Source organism: Budorcas taxicolor, chromosome 11 (assembly GCF_023091745.1).
Source record: "Budorcas taxicolor isolate Tak-1 chromosome 11, Takin1.1, whole genome shotgun sequence".
Lineage (NCBI taxonomy): Eukaryota > Metazoa > Chordata > Mammalia > Artiodactyla > Bovidae > Budorcas > Budorcas taxicolor.
In genome coordinates, this window is record NC_068920.1 from 70518232 (window position 1) to 70533064 (window position 14833).

The 14833-nt window shown below is 42.4% G+C and overlaps 1 protein-coding gene across 4 annotated transcripts in view; it reads right to left on the reverse strand.

Annotated features, from left to right (window-relative positions):
• The window catches only part of DGUOK (deoxyguanosine kinase), a 33564-nt gene extending 19425 nt beyond the window's left edge, over positions 1-14139 (reverse strand). For 3 of the 4 annotated variants that reach the window (XM_052649023.1, XM_052649021.1, XM_052649020.1), the window contains exons 1-2: positions 13977-14139; positions 3609-3721 (exon numbers count right to left, since the gene is read on the reverse strand). In XM_052649023.1, the coding sequence (XP_052504983.1) occupies positions 3609-3721; positions 13977-14118 (255 nt within the window). In that variant the 5' untranslated portion in view covers positions 14119-14139. Of the gene's footprint in view, positions 1-3608; positions 3722-10975; positions 11038-13976 lie in introns of all 4 variants that reach the window. The other variant, XM_052649022.1, reaches the window with a different exon arrangement.
• Positions 14140-14833: the final 694 nt, after the last annotated feature.

Here is a 14833-nt window from a genome sequence, read left to right on the forward strand (position 1 = left end):
TGTAAAGAGCAATATTGCATAGGAACCTGGAATGTTAGGTCCATGAATCAAGGCAAACTGGAAGTGCTCAAACAGGAGATGGCAAGAGTGAACATCGACATTCTAGGAATCAGTGAACTAAAATGGACTGGAATGGGTGGATTTAACTCAGATGACCATTATATCTACTACTGTGAGCAGGAATCCCTTAGAAGAAATGGAGTAGCCATCACAGTCAACAAGAGAGTCTGAAATGCAGTACTTGGATGCAATCTCAAAAATGACAGAATGATCTCTGTTTGTTTCCAAGGCAAATCATTCAATATCACAGTAATCCAAGTCTATGCTCCAACCAGTAACACTGAAGAAACTGAAGTTGAACGGTTCTATGAAGACCTACAAGACCTTCTAGAACTAACATTCCCAAAACATGTCTTTCCATCATAGGGGACTGGAATGCAAAAGTACGAAGTCAAGAAACACCTGGACTAACAGGCAAATTTGGCCTTGGAGTACAGATTGAAGCAGGGCAAAGGCTAATAGAGTTCTGCCAAGAGAACGCACTGGTCATAGCAAACACCCTCTTCCAACAACACAAGAGAAGACTCTACACATGGACATCACCAGATGGTCAACACCAAAATCAGACTGATTGTATTCTGTGCAGCCAAAGTTGGAGAAGTTCTATACAGTCAGCATAAACAAGACCGGGAGCTGACTGTGGCTCAGATCATGAACTCCTTATTGCCAAATTCAGACTTAAATTGAAGAAAGTGGAGAAAACCACTAGACCATTCAGGTATGACCTAAAGCAAATCCCTTATGACTATGCAGTAGAAGTGAGAATTAGATTTAAGGGACTAGATCTGATAGACAGAGTGTCGGATGAACTATGAACAGAGGTTCATGACATTGTACAGGAGACAGGAATCAAGACCATCCCCAGGAAAAAGAAATGCAGAAAAGCAAAATGGCTGTCTGAGGAGGCGTTACAAATTGGTAATCAAATAAACGTAAAATAAAATAACATACCATTCATTTTCTTTACTCTCAAGTCAGAAAGGATAAAAAAAATAATACCCTGTGTTGCTAAACATATGAGAAAAATAGTAAAACTTTTCTGAAGGAAGATTTTACAAAATGTAACAAAAGTCTCAACAAAACATGTAATTTCTGGACATCCAAATACCACTTCTAGATTACCCTCAAAATTTAGCCATTAAAAAGAAAAAAAGATATAGGTACAAAAATATTCATCATTGTGACACTTTATAATAAGCAGAAATTGGAAAAGTAAACAGTCAAAATAAGGCTGGATAACTAAATGATAGCACACCACATTATACAGTATACGGCAACCATCAAAGTGACATTACTGTGAAAGGAAGGAGACCTTGTGTATTAAGTGACGTGCAAGCGACAATCACAATTTTTATTTTAAAAGAGGAAATGTGGGCATCCCTGGTGGCTCAGTGTAAAGACTCCACTTGCCAACGCAGGGGACACTGGTTGGATCCCTGGTCCGGCAAGATCTCACACGCCTTGGAGCAAATAAGCCCACGCGCCACCTACGACTTAGCACACACACTGCAACTAATGAGGCCTGCTCACCGAGAGCCCGTGCTCCGCCACAAGAGAAGCCACCACAGTGAGAAGCCTGAGCACTGCACAGAGAAGTCCCTGCTTGCTACAACTAGAGAAAAAGCCTGCGCGGCAACGAAGACCCAGCACAGCCATAAATAAACAAATAAATAAATTTTTTAAAAAGATGAAATAATGTGTATGTTTCATACATTTATATGTGTTAACATACACATTTTCTTCTTTCTAGGAAAAAAATTTTAAAGGACAAAAATGTTAACTTTTATTTCTAGACAATGGGATTATGAGAGTAGTAATTATCTAAATTATGCCAAAATTTAGTGGCTTAAACAGAAAAGACATTCACTAAATCCACTTCTGCGGGAAAGGAATTTGGGACACAGCTTAGCCAGGTGGTTCTGCCTCAGGGTTCTCCATGAGATTTCAGTCAGGATATCGGCCGAGACTACAGTCACCTGAAGACTTGACTGGGGATTCAAGGATTTGCTTCCAAGAAGACTCAATCACACGGCTCTTGGCAGGCCCCGTTCCTTGCTTGCGTGGACCTCTTCACAGACAGGTATGTTGCATCACAGGGCAGCTGGCAGCCCCAGAGCCAAAAGTGATCGAGAGAGAGCAAGATGGAAGATACAATGTCTTTTACCACCTACCACAGAAAGTCACACACTATTAATCCTGCTACACTGTACTCATTAGAAGCAAGTCACTAAGTCCAGATCACACTCCAGGGGAGAATTAAGAATAAAAGAATTAATACTATTTCCTTCAAGAAGGAAACAGTACCAAATCTGTGGATATATTTTTAAATCCCCAAAGCAGGTGCCCTGTGGCATACTCAGAAAAAGATAATTTATTTACTAAATAGAAAAGTTAATTTCACAAATACACACACACATGCGCATACATAGATGGAGACAGTTAAAACAAGTATCCTCAATAAGTGTAAGTGTCTGCCAAAAAAAGGTGACACGATCCTAAGTTGGAAGAACAAGAAAAGGGCACAGAGAACCAGTTCTATGGTATTCTGTACCATGTAGACTACACCAAGAGGTCCTGTTCAGCTCTGAGTACTACTCTTACTAACATCTGGTGGAAAACCAACAAACAGCAGTGCATCTCCTACACAAAGTTACTTCTGCATGAGAAACAGTCTGGAGGAAAACGGTATTTGGGTTCAAAGAGAAGACTCGAGGGGGCAAAAAGGCAAGAAATCATTGCCTTAGAAATGAATGAAGATTTGCCATGTGGAAAAGTTAAAGGACTTAAGAGTCAGAACTTGAACCAATGAATCAGAGTCACAGGTATGCCAAGTGGCTCATACAGGAACTTTCTAACAATAGGCTGTTAAAAGCAAGAATGAGGTACTCATGACTGCTCCTGGAACTACAGGAGTCTGCGGAGATGCCGCCACTCGGTTGCTTCTAAGGTTCACGTCCAGTTGGTTGGTGCCTACTCACACTGATGTGGCTGGTGAGAAACCAACCCCGTGGCCTCTCCCACAGCAACATACCTGACAGGAGGGCTTCAGCCACGAGGCATCTGTGAAACGTACAGTGTTTGGGACGGGACAGTGCCTGGCACGTAGTATGCACTTTATAAATGCTAGCTATGATTTCTGCATTGACTCAAAATGTGACAAGATGTTCTCTAAGGTTCCTTTCAATTTCTAAGACTTCAAAACTAAGCTAAAATCACAACTACTAATCCTGATGGTCAGTTTCAACAAAATACTTGAGGGTAGGAATGACAAACTTAATCTTCAATGCCAGGATGGCTGACCATGCTTTGGGAAACTGGAAAGAACAGAGGCAATCACTTAAACAGAAATGTAAAAACTACAAAAATCAAAACTAAACACATTCAAACAAGTCATCCCTCCCTGATGTACATGGTCTGCTTTCTGAAATGAAGCTATTTTAAAAAGGATACACAAAACGGACTACTTTACCTACTCAGAGCAAATTAGATTACTACAACTAGTTTATGAACCCAAGCCTGCCAACTACCCACCACAACTGAAAACTTACTTTTTGGGAGCCAGCAGCCTGGACATTCTGCCATGTTGCTACAGGTTCTGTAGCTATGTGCCACTCTGGGTAAGTTTTCGTGAGTAACTTCACAAAGGTGGATTTTCCCACAGCTGCAATGCAAACAGCATGTATTGGGACACTTCCCAAATCAGGGTTACAGGAGAAGGCTGCTACTCAACTCTTCCACAAATGCCCAACTCAGCAGCCACATCATTGTCAGACAGATGATGGATCATGCTGTGCTAACCAGATGAATGCAGGTAACAGGGAGGAAAAACACCCCTGAGATTTGATTTGTAATTTTATTGCCCCAACCTCCCAGAGGAATATTTAATACCAGTTAAAAATGGAATAGACTCTCAAAAGTAGATGAAATCAACTACATATGTTATAAACCTTGAATCACAGTCAGTTATTCTTTGACAGTATAAAATTGCAAGTTTTTCTGTAGAAAATGAAGACAATGACCCTCATTCATTCAACAAATCTAACCAATACTCAGGGAGTGCTATTATGTGCTCAGAACCGTCTGGCACTGGTGGTTCAATGGTAAACAAAACACAGGATGGATTCTGCCCTCACAGAGCTTGTATGAGAGACAGACACCAAATAAACACATGAGTAACTAACAGCAGTGTTACGTGCTAGGCAAGAAAAATGCATATTGACTCAAATGTGGCTCAAAAGATCAAGGAAGGTTCCCCTGAAAAATGCGACCTGAGGTGCAACCTGAAAGACGAGGACTGGTCAGGTCACGGGTGGGGTAAGGGGAGAGGGAGCAGCCAGGCCAAGGGTGGGGGGAAAGGTCAGGAAAAGAGAAGAACAGTGCACAAGAAGACAGAAGAGAAATCTGTGGCCTTGAAGAAGGCACTGTAGCGACAGTGTGGTCCAAAGAGGGCTAAGGACAGCTCAAAATGAGTGTGGAGAGGGCAGCCGGCAGGGCGGGGCCAGGCCACATGGGGCCTTGTACCATGCGAAGAAGTCTGAATTCTGTTCTAAGGGCAACAGGGAATCATTGAGGAAGAGTTTGAAGCAGGAAAATAACAAGTTACCATCTCATTTTTAAAAGACACCCCACCAGCTAGGTAAGAATGGACGGATGTAGACATAGACCAGTTGGGATATAACAGGAGCTTCAACCAAAGCAATAGCAGAGGTGGGAAGTAGTGAGTGCTATGAGAAATATTCTGGAGATGAAATGAACCCAGCACTGCAACATTTAAGTTCTCTTTTCCCATTTACACCAACATCTAGCCCACACCTTCCTAAATTCCAGTCTCACTATCTAAGAGCCCTCCAGACATTTCCCCTTGAATGTCCCACAAGCACCTCAAAGTACTGACATGTGCTAAATGAACTCACCGTCTTCCCCACCAAACTGAGCTTCCTTCCATATCCCAATCTCAGGGCACAAGGGCACCATCCACTCAGTCACAACTTCTTCCTCCTCTGCCAAACCTCAAGTGGCCACCAAGTGCTTTTGAAGATGCCTTCTAAAATTTCCCCATCTGTCCTTCTCTCTATTCCCATTTCCCACTCAAGACCAGGCTCTCATTTCTTGCCTCTCAAACTCTGGCCTTGCCCTCTTCGATGCATTATTCATACTGCAGCAGCCACACCACACAAAATAACCCTGCTTAAAATCCTGTGACAGGTCCCAACTCCCTTCATGACAAAATTCAAACCCTTTAGCATATGGCGTATGATGGTGGTGGTGACGATGAAAGTCTCTCAGTCATGCCCAACTCTCTATGACCCCATGGACTGCAGCCCACCAAGCTTCTCTGTCCATGGAATTCTCCAAGCAATAGGTTGGAGTGGGTTGCCACTTTCTTTTCCAGGGGATCTTCCTGATCCAGGGATCAAACCCAGGTCTCCGGTATTGCAGGCAGATTCTTTACTGTCTGAGCCACCAACCTGGCCCCTGCATAGACTGCTCTGCCTCAGCTTCTCTTCAGACATCCTGAGCTCCTGCTGGACCAAACGCCTTGCAACTTTCATCAGGCCGTGTGGTCTGCTGCAAATGCGACTTCGCATACGCTCTCCCATTTCCTGGAGCGCCTCCTCTCCTCCTCTGACCAGCTACTACTCAGTCTTCTAGATTCTGCTTAGATACACACCCTGTGTGCAGCCTTTCAGGACCTTACACCTATAAGCTGGATTGGCCCGCCAATGCTTGTGCTTGGCCTGGCAATGTGGATAAGACTCCATCACTGCCATTGTAATTCTGTTTCTCTAAGTAGAAGACGGGGTTCCTCCAAGGCAGGAACCAAAGCCCAGACTAATGACCCAGCCAAGTGAATAAAACATAGATTATTAATTTCAGTTCCCTACAAAATCCACATCTGTTAAAAACCAAAACATGAACCAAAACAACTGAGCACTTGGGGCTCAATCTCCCCTATCAGAGATGATCTTCCTCAAGTGAATTCTGCCCTTAAGAGGAACCCAAATGGAACCAAGAGAAGGAAAGGGGAGGCATCCTTTAAGTTGATTCTATCAGCCATTCATGGTTGATGACTGGGAGTAAAGAGATGTCTCAGCAGGAGAGCCCACACATCCAATATGTGACATTTATTACACACTGCTCCAACTCCTCTCTGAACACAGGGGGTGAAGAACACACACAGAAATCTGTGCGTTTTGCACAGTCATGCTCATCTCTCAATCCCACGTCCACTGAGCTCGTGTGCGCCTCTGCCCCTCCCACACTTCAATGAATAAATGCCTTCCCCTGCTCTGCTCCGCCTGTGTCTAAATCCCTTCCCCACCATGCCCAAGGCCCACCTCTTCCAAAGTTCAGGACATCTCTAGCTCACCCCAAATTCCTACCATGTTGGGCAGTTGACTCAAACAAATATTTATTAACTGCCTCTGATACATTTAGCATTTAATTGGTTTGATTTTTCATGGGTCTCAATTTTGGTTTCCTAACAGGATCTGAACCTCTGAAGTTGGATCCCTAGGAATCCACATTTTTAAAGTATGCCCCAAGTGACTGTGATGTAGACTTACATTTCATACTGTATCCAGAACAATCTGATCACAATCAACAGAAGTGGTTTTTAAAAAATATAGGTTCTAAAACCACATCCCAGACTACCAAAAAGACCTTCTGGGCTTGTCATGGAGTGCCCAACAGGGTCGCAGGAACTACAAACTGGTTGAATTTTCTATTATCAGACATCTGCCTGCCCTGAATCACCCCTGGTTCAAAATATTTGGCAGAGATGGTCAATATTTAGATTGCAGGTTTTTGATTAAGGCTAAAACATGGTTCCTGGCTATGGGCTGAAAAACTATTTTAATTCACATGAAAAGATGAAGGTAACTTATTTCTTACATGGGTGGGGTAAAATGGTTGTTAGAATTAAATTTTTAAAAGTTAAAAACAACTACCCAAGGAACAATTGCAGATGGAAAGGAAGGGCCCTGAGGAGTAGGGCGTGCCAACTTCACCTCTGAGATCAGACACTATTAGTTCATCCAAGGGCAGTCAGTACTCTGAGACTGGTGCTATCTAAACACACAAAACCCGGAATGCCAATAAATGAGATGTAATGGGAAATATACAGTCCTAATTACTGGAGCAATCACACCAGTGCAACACCCCCAACTTGCACACCACTCCCCATTCCAAAAATTTTGGAAAGCCACTTTAAAAATGAGAAGCTAGACTTTCAGCAAAGAATAACAGTGGATGCTGCTGGACGGTCCTAGGAACTTTGCCATCCATGTCACTGTAGGGCTGAGAGCCTGGGTAATTTACCATAGAATGAACACAGAACTGCACTCCAGTGGAGCTCAGCTGTGCCAAGCACCACCCACCGATACGGAATAATTATTTTTAAAAATAATTCAAAATTATGTATTTACAATACATTTTTGGGGGTTAGGATACTTGACCATATAGTTTTTTCCTTTTTTTAAATTTTTTTAAGACTTCGGTTTTAAAATATTCCCAGGGGTTTCACAAGAATGGTGCTGTCTGGTTCTCCATTGCTACACTGGTTTCCTCCTGGTGACCAGAACATCTGTGTGCAGAAGTTCTCTTCTTCAGAATAACACTGGGCCAACTGAAAAATGCCTCCCCTTGTCTGGTCTCTATGCTGAGCACCAGCGTCTTCTGATATCATTATCTCAGACTTATCACAATTAACCATTCTTTTCCAGTATACTTCTAATATCACGAAATTTGGGCGGTTTCACCTCGTAAGCAGCATTAAACCTTCCCTTAGGGCCTTGGCTATCGCTGTACTTTATTATGCGTGCCATGACCCGAGAAAGGGTGGGAGGTACTGTTATTAGAGCACATTACATCAACAAGTTGACTTTTATTAGCACCAGTATTGTCATTCCACAGGATGGATCAAACAGTTCTGTTGTTAACATTCATCTTCTCCTAAATCATGTTTTTTTCCTCCCTCAAGTTTTTCTATAAACTAGCAATACAATGCCTGTTACAGCTACATTATACTAAAACCTAGTAGTTAAGATAGTATCTTGATGTAACACTCAAAATGATCTATCATTTTAAATATAGCTGTAGTTCATGGGAGCCTCTTAAATATACCATCATCTCTAGGCATTGTCTTCTGAACAATATGTAAAATCCTTTACCAAGAAGCAACCAAAAGCAGTAAATATAAAACTGCCTATCTTTAAGCAAAAAAATTCTGCCAAAGAAAATTTAAAGCCTTCATTTCAGGAACTATATCTGATGCTATATTCATTCATTCAACCAACAGATGTTTACTGAGTAGCCACTAACGGCGGGTACTATAACTAAAATGAAGTAAGCTGAGATGCTGCCCTCAAGGAACTTATATTGAGGCTAAGTACACACGATCAGACAGGCTCTGAGCCTAAAAGCATTCTGGGGAAAAAAATCATCAGCTGACTTAAAAGAAACTTGATATATTTCAGCCCTGGTTACTTTCATCTTCTTTTCAGGAGAAGAAAAAAAAAAATTCGTTGTTAAAAAAAGGAAAAAAAAAACTTTCCTCACAACTTCCAAAGTGGAAATTAAGCTTCTGCATTCAGCACAAGACCCTCGCTGATCCGGAATGTCCTCCCCAGCTCTGCCCACCAGCTGATTCATCCTTTCACTGTCTCCTTCTCAGCGAGGTCTCCTTGAACTCTTTCCAGCTCCACTTTATCCCTGGGCATAGTTAATTACTGCCCGTTCTGGTTTAAAAGGCATCACAGTGCAATTATTTGTTGACTCATCAGTCTCTCCAGCTAGACTGGGAACTCACCTTTTGAAGACAGGGACTAACCTTACTTCCTTTGCATCCTGAGTATCTGGCCAGGTGCTAAGAATGAGATGGATAGATGGAATGATGTAAATCACAGAAACAGAGAATCCAGTTTATTCCTAACATTGTATCCAATATACAAAGATTCCTTTTTTCCCTAGGAATCTTGCCCAAATGTTTACACTTAAGGAAAATAAAAGATGACACTAGTGATGTTAAATCACTAATTTTGAATGCTGGAGGATATGTTATTAGGAAGGCTCTCCACTGCTTTACATAAAAGCCTCTAAATGGCAAAAGGGAGGTTTCTTCTCTGTTGGGTGTTTGAAAATGAAGATTTAAAAAAAAAAAATGAGACTACTCTGAGATGACTCACTAACAATAGTTCCTACAGCAATCCTTTATTCAATTTAGGTTTGTAAACACAAAATAACTGAAGGTGATAATACACTTTAGTGATGGATACACTTATATAAAAAAGATAGGCTAGGTAGTTTATTTTTTAGATTTTAAGGGATTCTAGATCCCAAGCTTTGACTTTTAATCATAACATATGGCTCACAACTCATGCTGGATGCCATTACTTGCTGCTTCACTGATCTATTTTCCTTCCGTGCTACTGTGTGCACCTGCAGGATCAGATTAACAAGATTTAGAGCAGCAAAACAAGTCCCTCTAAACCTATCTAACTCCAGCTGGGACAGGGGTTCACCTTCCCCTGTTCAGGTTTCCTGAATGGATACTCTGATTTCTGTGGGGGCAGGGGAATGTCACCTGTGGTTAGAGAACAAGATAACTGTAAAAGCAGCTTATTGTACTTCCTGTGTGGGTACCAGTGACTAACTTGCACATGGCTATCACAGCCCAGGATTCAAGCATCTAGCAAACACTGGCTAAGTACCATAGGCCACACGTGGGTTAGATGCTGTGACACAATGATGAACAAGACACTCTGTGGCTAATCCAGGGAAAGTATGGAGGGTGTCAACAATCTCAACAGAACTCAAGTGCAGCAGAAGTTGTGGGTACAAAATGTTATGTGAGCACACAGAGGAGGCAGTGCCCAATTCTGTCTGGGGAGAGTCATCACCATGTGGGGGTGATGGAGACTAATATAATGGGAGATAAAACTAGAAAGAGCCAGATTAAGATCCCCCAGTCCACTTTGCATTAGTCACACTTCCTTTGGGCAACTGCATTCACTTCCAAGACTTCAACAACTACCCTGACAAGTCAACAACTTCCATGTCTGGGATTGCAGCTCCAATCTGTCTATGCACTTCAGGCACTTACTCTCATCTACCCCAGGTTCTCTAATCTACCTCAGAACATCTATCTCTTGTCTCAGAGGCACCTCCTCTAAATATCACTCTTACATCCCCAGACTACTTCTTCCTTCATTCCCATCTTCAGTTTTCAGTCAGTGTCTAAATTAAGGCTCCTTATCTCTCACCTCCAAGTGGTCACCAGGTCCTGTCAATTCCAGTTTCAAAACCTTCCTCACGCCATCATGATGTCCGGTGATGTCCACCATTCTCTCTGTTCGGGCCTGCATCTTCCCTCCCTCCAACAACTACAATGGCCACAATACCTAGTCTACTCCAACATTCATTCAACAAACTGGACGCAAGGCATGATGGGTACTGCAGCAAATAAGACATACAAAATGCCCACTTTATGAAGTTTTATTTTTTATTCATTCTAGTCCACTTCCTTTCAAAAATTAATCTGGCCATGGCACACACTAGCTTTAAGTCTTCAGTAGCTTCCCACAGCCTACGTGAGAAACTCCTTGCTGTCCAGCATCTGGCAAATCCTACCCTTCCAAATTCTTGTTCTGCTATCCTCTCACAGGCCCTTCAAACTCCCGGCACAAGCTTGATATTAAAACTGCATGTCTCCTGAGGCTCTGTGTTGGCAAATATTACTTCCTGTGCCTAGAACACTCTTTCCTCTGGGGGAGGAATTCCTACCCCAGAGGTTCCAAGTCTCCATGTCCGAACATAGCACTCATCATTTGGTACAGAAACTATGCTTAGAAGTCCGCTCCTCCCACTTAGCCGTGAGTTCCTTACAAGAGAAGGCCTGGACCACATCTGAGCCTACCTCCACAGCAGGCACCCACTGAGCTTTGGGGGCAGGAGAAAGCAAGGAGGCGGCACAGAAATCTGGAAAGGATAAGAAGAGAAGCAAAAGGCAGGAAAACTGGGATAGGCACTTCAAATTTCACTAGATCATCCGTCCAAACCACTTATTTTGTGAAGTACTCTGTACCTCTCTGGGCTCTGGGGACAAAATTTCCTTTAGCGGCATGTTTCCCCAAGTATAGGACAGAAAATCTTTTTTTTTAAAACACCATGAGGCAGGTAGCCCCTCTCATTCCCTTCAATGTTTCTGATTTAGCTGGAGGACAACACACATCTGTGGTGACTGGTCTCACTTAAAATTCAAGACCGCTGAGTCCAAATGGGTCCTTAATGCTGCCCAGCAGTTCTACACTTCTCCTCCTCACTCGCTGGACTATTTCATGTCTTTCCTCTCTCCTCACACTCAGCTGATCTTTCTTCCTATTCTACTGAGAAACTGACACAACCAGAAGATGTTTCCCAAGTTCCCACCGCACCTACTCCAGTCAGTCATCATTTATGTTGCTATTCTCCCTGTTTATTAGGGATAAACTGCTCCTAGCTAAAGTCAATCTTTCTTAACTTGGGCAAGAGATTCCATTTCTTCCTGCTTACTAAAATCACTCTGGCAAGTCTATTCTCTCTCCTGTTTCACCAATTTTCTCCCTTTCTATCAGCTTATAAATATGATCTAATTCCTCTTACAAAAAGAAAAGAAAAAAAAATCTAACTCTCTCAAACCCTTGTCCCATTTCAGCTATTACTCTACATCTTTCCTTTCAAGGAAAACTGCAAACAGTGGTCTTAACCCACTGTTTCCAATTCCTCACCTCCCATTCTCCTTGAACCTCTATAACCAGACTTTCATGCCCGACTCCTATAAATTGTTCAAGTTCACCAAAGAGTTCCATTATTCAAACAGCATTATACAGTCGATCATTTCTTTCCCGAACACCTTCTTCATTTAGTTTCCAGCATATCATGTTTCTGGCTTTCCTCTCATCTCAGTGGTCACTCCTTCTTTGTCTCTTTTGCTGGTTCCTTCCCATTGTCTCAATCTCTCTTAACATTTGCATGCCCAGGACATGGTCCTCTCTATCAACATACATAGGCTCCTGGCTTTAAATACCATCTACATGTATAACTACAATCCAGAGAGATTCTCAACTCTAGACTCATATATCCAACTGACTATTCAGCAGCCCTACTTAGATATCTAATAAGCATATAAAAATCTAACATGCCTAAAACCAAAAACTTGAAATCACCCTTCTGTCCCCAGACTGTTATTCCCACTTTTCTCTATCTAAGAGAATTGGAACTCCATCTTTCAAGTTGCTCAAGCCAGAATGATTTGAGTCATCACTGACCCCTTTTATGTTATACTCCACAATTTCCTGTTACCAATTCCTGTGTGCCCTACCCTAAATGAAATTAGAATCGAATCACTTCTCACCACCTCCACTGTTAACATCCTGGTCCTACACACCATAACTCATCACTGCAGCAACTTCCTGACACCTTCTATTTTCAACATATCAGCCAGAGTGATCTTTTTATAATCTTAGTCAAATCAAGTCACTTGACTGTTCAAATCTTCCAACAGTTTCTCATCTCAGTCAGAGTAAAATTCCATAATGGACTACAAGGCCTATACAATCTAGCCACCCCTTACCTTCTGACCTCATCTCCCTCACCTGCCCCCTTGCCTCACTCCACTCCAGCCACAGCAGCTTTCATCTTGTTCCCTGAACACACTTCCCACCTCGGGGCCTCTGCACTTGATCTTTCCTCTGCCTGGAAGATTCTTCCCCACATTATCCACATGGTTCACTCCCTCATCTTCTTCAGGCTTTCGCTCAAATTATCACCTTCTCAGTGAGGCCTGCCTTGACAACTCAACTTAAAACTGCAACTTCCTTCAATTTCTCAATCCTGTATTTCCTCCATCACACTTTTTAATATCTAACATACTATTTATGTTGTTTATTGTGTATCTCTCTCTACTAGAGTCCCATGAGAGCAGAGATTTTTATTTGTTCTGTTCACTACTGTATCCTCAGGGCCAACAGCAGTGCTGAAATACGGAAGTTGCTCAAAGGGCTGTTTGTTGAATGAACAAACTGAGAAATTGTCAGTTTGCTGCTAAAAGTCTTCAATACTTAAAACTTCCTAATCCTTTTTTAGGGCTCAGCACCCTACAGGTAAAAGCCTCAAGTCAGACTTTAGCAACATTAGTAACTAACAGTAACTAATTGAATATTTTGCTTTCATTTTATTTTGAAATATTTTTATTTAAGGTACTGGACTTCTATTCACTCTTATAACAGTTATTTTTAATTTAACACACGTTTTTAAGTTTAAAAAGTGAGCTGTTCTAAGAAAAATATTAAGAAACTATAGTGGGACCAGCAGAGACATGGCAAAAATAGTGAAAGTGATATCTGAATGACTGGAGTTTATGAACTTAGGGTAGGGTTGCCAGATAAAATAAGGACACTCAGTTAAATCTGAATTTAAGATTTGTGGGGTGGGGAGGTGGTATGTTCCAAATACCGCATGGGACACACACTAAAATATTATTCGTTATCTGAAATGCTATTTTAAATGGATATCCTTTTTTCCTCCCCTCAATCTAGCAACCTCATCTTAGGAGAACAAAGAAATTGCATCCTTCTCTTTGTCGCTTCCGTTTTGACCTACCAAAACAAGCTAGCTCTTGTCCCATTAACAGATTGCGTGGCTTTTATGCCTCAATAAACGTATCCCTGTGGGAGAGTACGAAGGCCTGACGTCTGAAAAATCCAAGAGGCAAAGGCACACAGCGCACCTTGAGTGGGGAAAGGTCTGGGAGCTGAGAACAAGCAGCCTGGCCGCATCAGACCGAAAAGGAAGGGGTTCTGGGCCCAACTCCCTTTCCTAGCCTCTTAGGAACCTGCTCTGCGGAGGCCGAAGCCTGGCAACTACTTTCTGGCCCTTACCAATGTTGCCTTCGATGGAGAGCCTTCGGGGACCACGCCCCGCGTGTAGACCCCTGGAAGGGGGCACACCCTCGAGTAAGCGCTGAGCCATGAACTTCGAGGATGCGCGCAGCAACCTTTGATAGAGCCGGCAAGCGGTCATCCCACCCACGATTCACGCAGCGATCACTTCCGTCGAGAGCACTTCCGCCCCCGATACTGCTGTTCAGCCACTCCGGCGCACCTTTGACGTCAGGCGGGAAGTAGGTGGAGTTGAGCTGGCTCGAAGGGAGGGGCCAAGGGGACCTCTCTGTTCTCGCGATATGTGTGGGAAAGTGTTGCAAGAAAGACTTCTAGAGTGGGGTACTGGAGAGTACTGAAAGTTGGAGCTGCTGCTGCTTTATTCGCTCGTCTGTTTGTGTTCACTGGAAAAGCAACATTTAAAAACTGCCTTAAGTTCAACAATTCATCACCTTTGCATATTTATCTCACTTTAGAATAAATTTCGTAACTAAAGACAAATAAAAATAATTGTAATTTTAAACGAGTTTTTCCCCCAAGTGTTTGTTTTTTGGCTTTTGTTCTAACGTGGGAAGAAATTGGACAGTTTTAAGTAGGAAAATGATGCAGTCTGATGATTTACACACGTTAACTTCACATTCCGTATAACTTCCACCGCAATGCTGGCATCTTATTGAATAAATTAGCAAGTTAGTGTGTCAGTTACACTCCACCTCTTGTTTTGCCTCTTGAATAAATATAAAGTTCAATCAGTTGATTTGAGTAGTAAGCAAAAATTCCATAAGGGTGGAGAGGGTGGAGGGCTTCCCAAGTGGTGCAGTGGTAAAAAATCAACCTGCCATTGCAGAAGACTAACA